The following is a 12,128-nucleotide window of genomic DNA, read 5'->3' on the forward strand; positions in this document are numbered from 1 at the left end:
AGAAGAGCTGAGAGAAAGCTGAGAGAAGCTGAGAGAAGCTGAGAAAGCTGAGAGAAAGCTGAGAGAGCTGAGAAGAGCTGAGAAACAGAAAGCTGAAAACAGAAAACAGAGAAACAGAAAACAGAGAGCTGAGAGAGAGAGCTGAAAACTGAGAAAGCTGAAGAGCTGAGAGAGAAGAAAGTGAGAGAGAAAGCTGAGAAAGCTGAGAAGCTGAGAAGAGCTGAAAGCTGAAGAGCTGAGAGAAGCTGAGAGAGAGAACTGAAGAGCTGAGAGAGAGCTGAAGAGAACTGAGAGAGAGAGAGAGAGAGCAGAGCTGAGAGAGAGCTGAGAGAGAGAGAGCTGAGAGAGAGAGAGCTGAGAGAGAGAGCTGAGAGAGAGAGCTGAGAGCTGAGAGAGAGAGCTGAGAGGGAGAGAGCTGAGAGAGAGAGCTGAGAGAGAGAGAGAGAGCTGAGAGAGACTGAGAGAGAGCTGAGAGAGAGAGCTGAGAGAGCTGAGAAGAGAGCTGAGAGAGAGCTGAGAGAGAGCTGAGAGAGCAGAGAGAGAGCTGAGAGAGCAGAGAGAGCAGAGAGAGAGCAGAGAGAGAGCAGAGAGAGAGAGCTGAGAGAGAGAGCTGAGAGAGAGCTGAGAGAGAGCTGAGAGAGAGAGAGCTGAGAGAGTGAGAGAGAGAGAGCTGAGAGAGAGCTGAGAGAGAGCTGAGAGAGAGCTGAGAGAGAGAGAGCTGAGAGGGAGAGGGCTGGAGAGAGAGCTGAGAGAGAGAGTTGAGAGAGCAGAGAGAGCTGAGAGAGAGACAGAGAGAGCTGAGAGAGAGCTGAGAGAGAGCTGAGAAGAGCTGAGAGAGAGAGCTGAGAGAGCTGAGAGAGAGAGCTGAGAGAGAGCTGATAGAGAAGCTGAGAGAGCTGAGAGAGAGCTGAGAGAGAGAGCTGAGAAAAGCTGAGAGAGCTGAGAGAAGCTGAAGAGAGAGCTGAGAGAGAGAGAGCTGAAGAAAGCTGAAAAGCTGAGAGAGAGCTGAGCGAGAGCTGAGAGAGAGAGCTGAAAAGCTGAAGCTGAAGAAGCTGAGAAGAGAGCTGAAGAGAGCTGAGAGAGAGAGAGAGAGCGGAGAGAGAGAGCTGAGAGAGAGAGCTGAGAGAGAGCTGAGAGAGAGAGAGCTGAGAGAGCTGAGAGAGAGCTGAGAGAGCTGAGAGAGAGCTGAGAGAGAGCTGAGAGAGCTGAGAGAGCTGAGAGAGAGCTGAGAGAGAGCTGAGAGAGCTGAGAGAAGAGCTGAGAGAAGCAGAGAGCAGAGAGCTGAGAGAGCTGAGAGAGAGACAGAGAGAGCTGAGAGAGAGAGAGAGAGCTGAGAGAGCTGAGAGAGAGAGCTGAGAGAGAGCTGAGAGAGAGCTGAGAGAGAGCTGAGAGAGAGCTGAGAGAGAGCTGAGAGAGAGCTGAGAGAGCTGAGAGAGAGAGAGCTGAGAGAGAGAGAGAGAGAGCTGAGAGAGAGAGCTGAGAGAGAGAGAGCTGAGAGAGAGAGAGAGAGCAGAGAGAGAGAGAGAGCTGAGAGAGCTGAGAGAGAGCTGAGAGAGAGAGAGAGCTGAGAGAGAGAGAGCTGAGAGAGAGAGCTGAGAGAGAGAGAGCTGAGAGGGAGAGGGGGAGATAGAGAGAGAGCTGAGAGAGAGAGCTGAGAGAGACAGAGAGAGCTGAGAGCTGAGAGCTGAGAAAGCTGAGAGAGAGCTGAGAGAGAGCTGAGAGAAGCTGAGAGAGAGCTGAGAGAGCTGAGAGAGAGCTGAGAGAGAGCTGAGAGAGAGAGAGCTGAGAGAGAGAGCTGAGAGAGAGAGAGCTGAGAGACTGAAGAGAGCTGAGAAGAGAGAAGAGAGAGAGCTGAGAGAAAAGAGCTGAGAGCTGAGAGAGAGCTGAGAGAGAGCTGAGAGAGAAAGCTGAGAGCTGAGAGAGAGCTGAGAGAGAGAGAGAGAGAGCTGAGAGAAAGCTGAAGAGAGAGCTGAGAGAGAGAGAGCGGAGAGAGAGAGAGCTGAGAGCTGAGAGAAGCTGAGAGAGAGAGCTGAGAGAGAGAGAGAGCTGAGAGAGAGAGAGAGCTGAGAGAGAGCTGAGAGAAGAGCTGAGAGAAAGCTGAGAGAGAGCTGAGAGAAGCTGAGAGAAGAGCTGAGAGAGCTGAGAAAGCAGAAAACAGAAAGCAGAGAAACAGAAGACAGAAGAGCTGAGAGAGAGCTGAGAGAGAAGCTGAGAAGTGAGAGAGAGAGAGAGAGAGACTGAGAGAGCTGAGATAGTGAGAGCTGAGAGTGAGAGAGAGAGCTGAGAGAGTGAGCTGAGAGAGCTGAAGAGCTGAGAGAGAGCTGAGAGAGAGAGCTGAGAGAGAGAGAGCTGAGAGAGAGCTGAGAGAGAGCTGAGAGAGAGAGAGCTGAGAGAGAGAGAGAGAGAGAGCTGAGAGAGAGCTGAGAGAGAGCTGAGAGAGAGCTGAGAGAGAGAGAGCTGAGAGAGAGCTGAGAGAGAGCTGAGAGAGAGAGAGAGAGCTGAGAGAGAGAGAGAGAGAGAGAGAGAGCTGAGAGAGAGAGAGAGAGAGAGAGAGAGAGAGAGAGAGAGAGAGAGAGCTGAGAGAGAGAGAGAGAGAGCTGAGAGAGAGAGCTGAGAGAGCTGAGAGAGAGAGAGAGCTGAGAGAGAGAGAGAGCTGAGAGAGAGAGAGAGCTGAGAGAGAGAGCGAGCTGAGAGAGAGAGCTGAGAGAGAGAGAGAGCTGAGAGAGAGAGAGAGACAGAGAGCTGAGAGAGAGAGACAGAGAGACAGAGAGACAGAGAGACAGAGAGACAGAGAGAGAGAGAGCTGAGAGAGAGGAGATGCCGTGCATTCAGAAAGTATTCAGACCCCTACCCTTTTTCCACATTTTGTTACATTATAGCCTTATTCTAGAATTGATGTATTGTATTTTTCCCCAATCAATCTACACACAACACCCCATAATGACAAAGCAAAAACAGTTTTTTAGAAATGTTTATAAATAAAAATACAATTCAGATCCTTTGCTATGACACTCAAAATTAGGCTTAGGTGTATCCTGTTTCCATTGATCATCTTTGAGATGTTTCTACAACTTTGATTGGAGTCCACCTGAGGTAAATTCAATTGATTGGATATTATTTGCAAAGGCACACACCTGTCTATATAAGGTCCTACAGTTGACAGTGCATGTCAGAGCAAAAACCAAGCCATGAGGTTGAAGGAATTGACCGTAGAGCTCAGAGACAGGATTGTGTCGAGGCACAGGTCTGGGGAAGGGTACCAACACAACCAAAGAAATTCTGCAGCGATGCCCCCCATCCAACCTGACAGAGCTTGAGAAGAAGAGGAGAAACTCAACAAAGGAGTGCCAAGCTTGTAGCGTCATACCCAAGAAGACTCGAGGCAGTAATCGCTGCCAAAGATGCTTCAATAAAGTACTGAGTAAATGGTCTGAACACTTATGCAAATGCAATATTTCAGTGTTTTTTTTTGTAAATATAAATTTCAAAAAAATTCTAAAAAAACTATTTTTACATTGTCATTATGGGTTATTGTGTATAGATTGATGAGAGAAAAAAAACAATAATCCATTTCAGAATAAGGCTGTCACGTATCAAAATGTGGAACAATTGGATCTGAATGCTTTGCGAATGCCCTGTATTTATGGTGTAGGTAGATAATAAACCTAAGAGCTGCGTGAAACACAGCATCATGTGCCTTCAGGGTAGTGCATGAGGTCTGCATAGAAATTACAACACTGTAGTCCAAGACAGACAGGAATGTACCCCGTAGCAACTCTTATGGCCTCTAAAGGAAAAAACCCAGCCTTATGCCCATAATAAAACATTTTCTCAACTCAATCTTCTTCTCCAGATTCTCAACAGGACTAGTGAAGTTCTCATCCAAACTCCTAGATCTTTCTTGTTTCTAACTCATCAGATAAAACAGCTTTCTAGTGAACGGATGTTTTAAGCATAGGGTTTTTCTTTGTAACATATACAGTTACAAACACCCTTTCAAGTCAATATGAAAAATGACTGACAACTAACTACAGCGACGCAGTGAGCGTCCACATTTACAACGTCAACCATCCAGGAGTCGAACAAATGCTCTGATGACTTAATGATCAGATAAGGGAGGTGGGATTAGTGATTCCTAATAATATATATATTAAACATATTGGGTTGTGCCATGGAGGAGATCTTTGTGGGCTATACTCAGCCTCGTCTAAGGATGGTATGTTGGTGGTTGAAGATATCCCTCACGTGGTGTGGGGGCTGTGCTTATATCCTTCCTGTTTGGCCCTGTCCGGGGGTGTCCTCGGATGGGGCCACAGTGTCTCCTGACCCCTCCCGTCTCAGCCTCCAGTATTTATGCTGCAGTAGTTTATGTGTCGGGGGGGCTAGGGTCAGTTTGTTATATCTGGAGTACTTCTCCTGTCCTATTCGGTGTCCTGTGTGAATTTAAGTGCGCTCTCTCTAATTCTCTCTTTCTTTCTCTCTCTCGGAGGACCTGAGCCCTAGGACCATGCCTCAGGCCTACCTGACATGATGACTCCTTGCTGTACCCAGTCCACCTGGCCGTGCTGCTGCTCCAGTTTCAACTGTTCTGCCTTATTATTATTGGACCATGCTGGTCATTTATGAACATTTGAACATCTTGGCCATGTTCTGTTAAAATCTCCACCCGGCACAGCCAGAAGAGGACTGGCCACCCCTCAGAGCCTGGTTCCTCTCCACCTGGTACAGCCAGAAGAGGACTGGCCACCCCACATAGCCTGGTTCCTCTCTAGGTTTCCTCCTAGGTTTTGGCCTTTCTAGGGAGTTTTTCCTAACCACCGTGCTTCTACACCTGCATTGCTTGCTGTTTGGGGTTTTAGGCTGGGTTTCTGTACAGCACTTTGAGATATCAGCTGATGTACAAAGGGCTATATAAATACATTTGATTTGATTTGATAGTATTTACATTGAATTATTATTTATTTATTTACAATAAATAGATGTTTGATGATACCTCCAACTATAAAATCGAAGTGGATAAAAAGTCATCGATAAAGGACTACAAAATAAATGGTTGACAGAACAGAAATGTAAATATCTTTGTCCCAAAACCTCCAGTTTCAATCCTTTTATGGTCCTGTTTAAGGTTGACAAATCAGACCTGTCGTTTCAGGTACCGGCTCCCTAACAGTCTGATGTGGACTCTCACATTTATCCATTAGTCAAACAGATGTCAAGCTATTTGAAAAGACACCACTGACTTTCAAATGAAATTACAAAATATACACGATATAAGTGAAGGACTAGCATTCTGAATGATGGAGATAAGGTGGCCCTCTAGTTCTTCCTCTCCAACCAGCGACATGCCAACAAATGATAACATTCAGCTTGAGCAACTAGTTCTCACTAAAAACTCTTTTCTATTTGACATTTGACCTCCAGACCCTTGGAACAGTGAAGGGAAACCCATTATCTCCAAACTACACACATCTCTTCATGGAGAAATTCAAATTGGATTTCATTTATGAAAATAATCCTTACAAAGACCATGTCTAATATTGGACCCACGATACAGACGATTGCTTCGTGATCTGGCGGGTTCCTAACTTCCTTAACTCCAGAGGACAATTTCCTTCACGATGGAAAAGAACATTACCTCTATACATTTCTTAGATGTTTTTGTCACAGAGAAGGGACCGTCTCTAAGTGCTACAGTTTTACTATCAGCTGTCAGTATAGTATTTTTATCACCCTGTCCCCATAAAAAATATATTTACCCGTCAGCCAACTGTGTCGCATCTGTAACACATAGGAAAAAATATGAACATGAAAATATTAATTTAATTTTAAATATGAATATGAAAATATGAATGAGTGTTTCTGATCGAGAGCTGGCTGGATGAGCGTTTCTGATCGAGAGCTGGCTGGATGAGCTTTTCTGATCGAGAGCTGGCTGGATGAGCTTTTCTGATCGAGAGCTGGCTGGATGAGCTTTTCTGATCGAGAGCTGGCTGGATGAGCGTTTCTGATCGAGAGCTGGCTGGATGAGCGTTTCTGATCGAGAGCTGGCTGGATGAGCCAGTTACTTAAAAAATCCTAAACAAGAACAAACAGTTTTCTGTCAACTGTGTGACTGAGGTTAGGACAGTTCCTGACCTAGTGTGACTGAGGTTAAGGTTAGGGCAGTTCCTGACCTAGTGTGACTGAGGTTAGGACCGTTCCTGACCTAGTGTGACTGAGGTTAAGGTTAGGGCAGTTCCTGACCTAGTGTGACTGAGGATAAGGTTAGGACAGTTCCTGACCTAGTGTGACTGAGGATAAGGTTAGGACAGTTCCTGACCTAGTGTGACTGAGGTTAAGGTTAGGACAGTTCCTGACCTAGTGTGACTGAGGTTAAGGTTAGGACAGTTTCTGACCTAGTGTGACTGAGGTTAAGGTTAGGGCAGTTCCTGACCTAGTGTGACTGAGGTTAGGACCGTTCCTGACCTAGTGTGACTGAGGTTAAGGTTAGGGCAGTTCCTGACCTAGTGTGACTGAGGATAAGGTTAGGACAGTTCCTGACCTAGTGTGACTGAGGATAAGGTTAGGACAGTTCCTGACCTAGTGTGACTGAGGTTAAGGTTAGGACAGTTTCTGACCTAGTGTGTCTTTGAGGTTCTTGACGATGGATGCCTTCCTGGCGCTGTTCTTCCTCTCGACGTAGTTGGAGGGTACGAAGCCGGTCTTGTTGGTGGCGTTGCGGACCCTCCACCAGGACTTACTGTCGTCCAGCAGCCATAGCCGCTCGTTCTTCTTAATGTCCAACTCCTGGTCTTGCTGAGCCAGGTAGTCAAACTTGGCGATGACAATCACCTCTTCTGTCATCTTGGACCTCTGGACCTGAGAGACAGAGAGAAGATATACAGTTTAGTTCTGTCATCATGGACTTGGGGAACAAAGATGAGGTACATGTCAGGATCATTTAAACTCCAACCAGCAACAACACCCCAATCACCTTTCACACATTTTGTTATGTTACAGCCTTATTCTAAAATTGATTAAATTGTTTTTTCCCCTCATCAATCTACAAACAATACCCCATAATGACTAAACAAAAACTAGTTTTAGAACATTTTGCAAATGTATAAACAAACTGAAATATCAAATTAACATATGTATTCAGACCCTTTACTCAGCACTTTGTTGAAGCACCTTTGGCAGCGATTACAGCCTTGAGTCTTCTTGGGTATGACACTACAAGCTTGGCACACCTGTATCATGCCTCTCTACTGTGAGGATCCAAAGATCAGGACAGTGGATCAGCGTCTACAGGGGCGGTTTTATGACACCTCACGTCAATCGTAAATTGTAATGCAGTAGACGACTCCTTTCTGGTGTCTAGTATGGGTGAATGGAACATCTCTGTGTTACAGAAGAGTTTGCCGCCCAAAACTTCAACATCAATCAATGAACACTGGGACAATATATTTCAAATTCCTAATGTTGGGAATGATGAGAGATGGAATTTGGAAAATGTAAGTCTATTTTGTGACGTCATTAAAATTGGTATAAAGACATTATAACGAAAACATTGCAACTTGAAGAGCTTTTACATATCAGATTTACATCCTTTACGTTGTGTAGACAATATCAAAAATAAAGAGAATGTTTTTGTGACGATAGGATTTTGATTTTAGTTCTCAAACGGGATCATAGTCATTATGATAACTTGCCATGCCCCAGTACGTCAGCATGGCAAACACGCCACATTTTTTTTACACGAGGGTATATGTGTTAAGAATTAACATAGGAGACTAAATGGGCCACGAGCTGCTGCTAGGTGTACATTAGTCACGACAGTAGAACTCAACACGAGGTTGAAGAAGACAATGGAACCTCTAACAATCAATGCTACGGTTGAGTAGCTGTCCTAAGTACTGTATCTAAGAAAGTTCATTTACATCGGACCATTCGGTTATTCTCTCTAAATCATCGTCAGCTACACTCATCACAACTCTGGAGATCCTCGACACGGATGATTAGCCTTCCTCAGGTGACCACTCTGGAGATCATCGACACGGCTTACGTAATCTGGAGACCACTCTTCCAGAACGAGTGCAAAATAACAGACAACCGAGAAGGACATTGTGACATCTGGTGGACAACCAGAGACTTACACCTGAGAACGAAGGAGAAGGCCATCTGAAGAAGGCAGCCCAATCGAACTATAGCAAAAAAATAAAATAACAATAGCGAGACTATATCCAGGGGGTACCGGTACAGAGTCAATATGTGGGGGCACCGGTTGGTCGAGGTAATATGTACATGTAGGTAGAGTTATTAAAGTGACTATGGAGAGATAGATGATAACAATGGAGAGGAGCGGCGGTGTAAAAGAAGGGGGAAGAAAATAGTCCATTTGATAAAGGTGTTCAGGAGTCTTATGGGGACAAAAGCAGAGGCCTCTTGGACCTAGACGTGGCACTCCGGTACCGCTTGGCATGCGGTAGCAGAGAGAACAGTCTATGACTAGGGTGGCTGGAGCCTTTGACAATTTTTAGGGCCTTCCTCTGACACTGCCTGGTATAGAGGTCCTGGATGGCAGGAAGTTTGGCCCCAGTGATGTACTGGGCCATACGCACTACCGAGTGCAGTGCCTTGCGGTCGGAGGCCAAGAAGTTGCCATACCAGGCAGTGATGCAACCAGTCAGGATGCTCTCGATGGTGCAGCTGTCGAGCCTTCTGAAAATCTGAAGAACCAGGCCAAATCTTTTCAGTCACCTGAGGGGGAATAGGTTTTGTTGTGCCCTCTTCACGACTGTCTTGGTGTGTTTGGACCATGTTAGATAGTTGATAATGTGGTCACCAATGAACTTGAAGCTCTCAACCTGCTCCACTGCAGCCCTGTCGATGAGAATGGGGGCGTGCTCAGGCCTTATTTTCCTGTAGTCCACAATCATCTCCTTTGTCTTGATCACATTGAGGGAGAGGTTGTTGTCCTGGCACGACACGGCTAGGTCTCTGACCTCCGCCTTATAGTCTGTCTTGTTGTTGATGGTGATCAGGCTTACCACTATTGGGTCATCGACAAACTTGATGTTGGAGTCATGCCTGGCCCTGCAGTCATGAGTGAATAGGGATGATATTGATGATATTACTAGATATTATCTAGCCTGTACTGCGATGCATATAATCTGACTGAGCAGCGGTAGGCAGAAGCAAGCACGTAAACATTCATTCAAACAGCACGCTCGTGCGTTTTGCCAGCAGCTCTTCGTTGTGCTTCAAGCATTGCGCTGTTTATGACTTCAAGCCTATCAACTCCCGAGATGAGGCTGGTGTAACCGAAGTGAAATGGCTGGCTAGTTAGCGCGCGCTAATAGCGTTTCAAACGTCACTCGCTCTGAGCCTGTCGTTGTTTCCCTTGCTCTGCATGGGTAACGCTGCTTCGAGTGTGGCTGTTGTCGTTGTGTTCCTGGTTCGAGCCCAGCGAGGAGCAAGGAGAGGGACGGAAGCTATACTGTTACACTGGCAATACTAAAGTGCCTATAAGAACATCCAATAGTCAAAGGTTAATGAAATACAAATAGTATAGAGAGAAATAGTACTATAATTCCTATAATAACTGCAACCTAAAACTTCTTACCTGGGAATATTGAATACTCATGTTAAAAGGAACCACCAGCTTTCATATGTTCTCATGTTCTGAGCAAGGAACTGAAACGTTAGCTTTCTTACATAGCACATATTGCAGTTTTACTTTCTTCTCCAACACTTTGTTTTTGCATTTTTTAAACCAAATTGAACATGTTTCATTATTTATTTGATTTTATTGATGTATTATATTAAGTTAAAATATGTGTTCATTCAGTATTGTTGTAATTGTCATTATTCCAACAACAACCAAAAATTGTCCGATTAATCGGTATTGACTTTTTTTGGTCCTCCAATAATCGGTATCGGTGTTGAAAAATCATAAATCGGTCGACCTCTAGTATGTACATACAGTCACTGTGGAGACGACCTCATTGATGCACTTATTTATGAAGCCAATGACGGATGTGGTGTACTCCTCAATGCCATCAGAAGAATCCCGGGACATATTCCAGTCTGTGCTAACAAAACAGTCCAGTAGTTTAGCATCTGCGTCATCTGACCACATCTGTCACTGGAGCTTCCTGCTTTAATTTTTGCTTGTAATTCAGGATAGAATTATGGTCAGATTTGCCAAATGGACGGCGAAGGAGAGCTTTGTATACGTCTCTGTGTGAGGAGTAAAGGTGGTCAAGAGTTTTTTTCCCTCTGGTTGCACATTTAACATGCTGATAGGTAAAACTGAGTTAAGTTTCCCTGCATTAAAGTTCCCAGCATTTTCCTGTTTGCTTATGGCAGTATACAGCTCATTGAGTGCGGTCTTAGTGCCATCATCGGTCTGTGGTGGTCTGTAGACAGCTACGAAAAATACAGATGAAAACTCTAGGTAGACAGTGTGGTCTACAGCTTATCATGAGATACTCTACCTCAGTCGAGCAAAACCTCAAGACATCCTTAGATTTCGTGCACCAGCTGTTGTTTACAAATATACATAGACCGCCACCCCATGTATTACCAGAGGCAGCTTTTCTATCCATCTGATATTCTTCAGCCACGACTCGGTGAAACATAAGATTTGACAGTTTTTAATGTCCCGTTGGTAGGATAAACGTACTTTTAGTTTGTCCAATTTATTATCCAGTGATTGTACGTTGGCCAATAGTACCGATGGCAAAGGCAGATTAGCCACTCGTCGGCAGATCCTCACAAGGCACCCTGATCTCATTCCGCGATACCTCTTCTGTCTCTTTCTCCTGCGAATGACGGGGATGAGAGCCTGTTCGGGTGTCTGTAGCATATCCCTCTTGTCCAACTCATTTAAGGTGAGTAAATTTTTGGTCATAAGAGACGGTAGCAGCAACATTATGGACAAAATAAGTCACAAACAAATGCGAAAAAAACAACTAAATATCACTGTTGGTTAAGAACCCATAAAACGGCAGCACTACGGACAGACAACGGACGGTTTAGTCTCAACAGCCCTGGACGGTTTAGTCTCAACAGCCCTGGACGGTTTAGTCTCAACAGCCCTGGACGGTTTAGTCTCAACAGCCCTGGACGGTTTAGTCTCAACAGCCCTGGACGGTTTAGTCTCAACAGCCCTGGACGGTTTAGTCTCAAAAGCCCTGGACGGTTTAGTCTCAACAGACAACGGACGGTTTAGTCTCAACAGACAACGGACAGTTTAGTCTCATAGCAAAGCGTCTGAATACTTACGTAAATAAGGTATCTGTGTCTTAATTTTCAATAAATTAGCAAACATTTCTAAAAACGTGTTTTCACATCGTCATTGTGAGATAGTGTGTAGACTGAGGAAAACAATTCATTTAATCAATTTTAGAAAAAGGCTGTAACGTAACAACGTGTGGAAAAAGTCAAAGGACATATTCCCCCTAAATAACTTGTAACGTTACTGTATTTTAGCTAACAATTATCACATTAATCTATTTATAGGTTTGGCTAAACTTCCAGAATTACAAGTTAGCTAGCTAGTTACCTTGGAGGTTTCTCTGACAATCTCAATAACATGAACAAACTATTTTATATTAACCTACACACTGAACATCTTACCTGTACTGCATCAAAGCTGTCAACTTCAGAGTTACGATGCTTCGCTGATGACCTCTAATGACCTCTGATGATCTGAAAAAAAGAAAACAGAAGAAGCCTATTGTCAACAATTATGTTATTTTCATTGGAGATATATTGTGTGGGTGGTTTAACAGTGTTTAGGGCCCATCTAATCATCCCATATCAGAACATAATTATGACTAGGCTTAATGAACCATTCACAACCAAATCAGAACATTGTATTAGATGCTTCACAGTAATAAAGAGATTAAGCTCACACTCATAAAACAAAAATGAAGAGAAATTACTGGGATTTGTTGTTTTATCTTCCTTAGTTGAATAAACCGACTAAGTCTCTGAACAAGAGAGTCCGCTAAATGACAAAAATGTAAAATGTCCCAAAATGTAAGGACAAACCCAGTGGTGACAACCCTGGATGGTTTAGTGTCAACAGCCCTGGATGGTTTAGTGTCAACAGCCCTGGACGGTTTAGTGTCAACAGCCCT

At 44.5% G+C, this 12,128-nt stretch overlaps 1 protein-coding gene across 1 annotated transcript in view; it reads right to left on the reverse strand.

Annotated features, from left to right (window-relative positions):
• Nucleotides 1-11,694, reverse strand: part of LOC135530137 (SH2/SH3 adapter protein Nck1-like) — a 78,694-nt gene extending 67,000 nt beyond the window's left edge. The window contains exons 1-2 of the mRNA XM_064958520.1: nucleotides 11,623-11,694; nucleotides 6,618-6,858 (exon numbers count right to left, since the gene is read on the reverse strand). Of these exons, the coding sequence (XP_064814592.1) occupies nucleotides 6,618-6,843 (226 nt within the window). The 5' untranslated portion in view covers nucleotides 6,844-6,858; nucleotides 11,623-11,694. The remainder of the gene's footprint in view (nucleotides 1-6,617; nucleotides 6,859-11,622) is intronic.
• Between the last annotated feature and the right edge of the window lie 434 nt (nucleotides 11,695-12,128).

Source organism: Oncorhynchus masou, unplaced genomic scaffold (genome assembly GCF_036934945.1).
Source record: "Oncorhynchus masou masou isolate Uvic2021 unplaced genomic scaffold, UVic_Omas_1.1 unplaced_scaffold_1270, whole genome shotgun sequence".
In the NCBI taxonomy this organism is placed as follows: domain Eukaryota; kingdom Metazoa; phylum Chordata; class Actinopteri; order Salmoniformes; family Salmonidae; genus Oncorhynchus; species Oncorhynchus masou.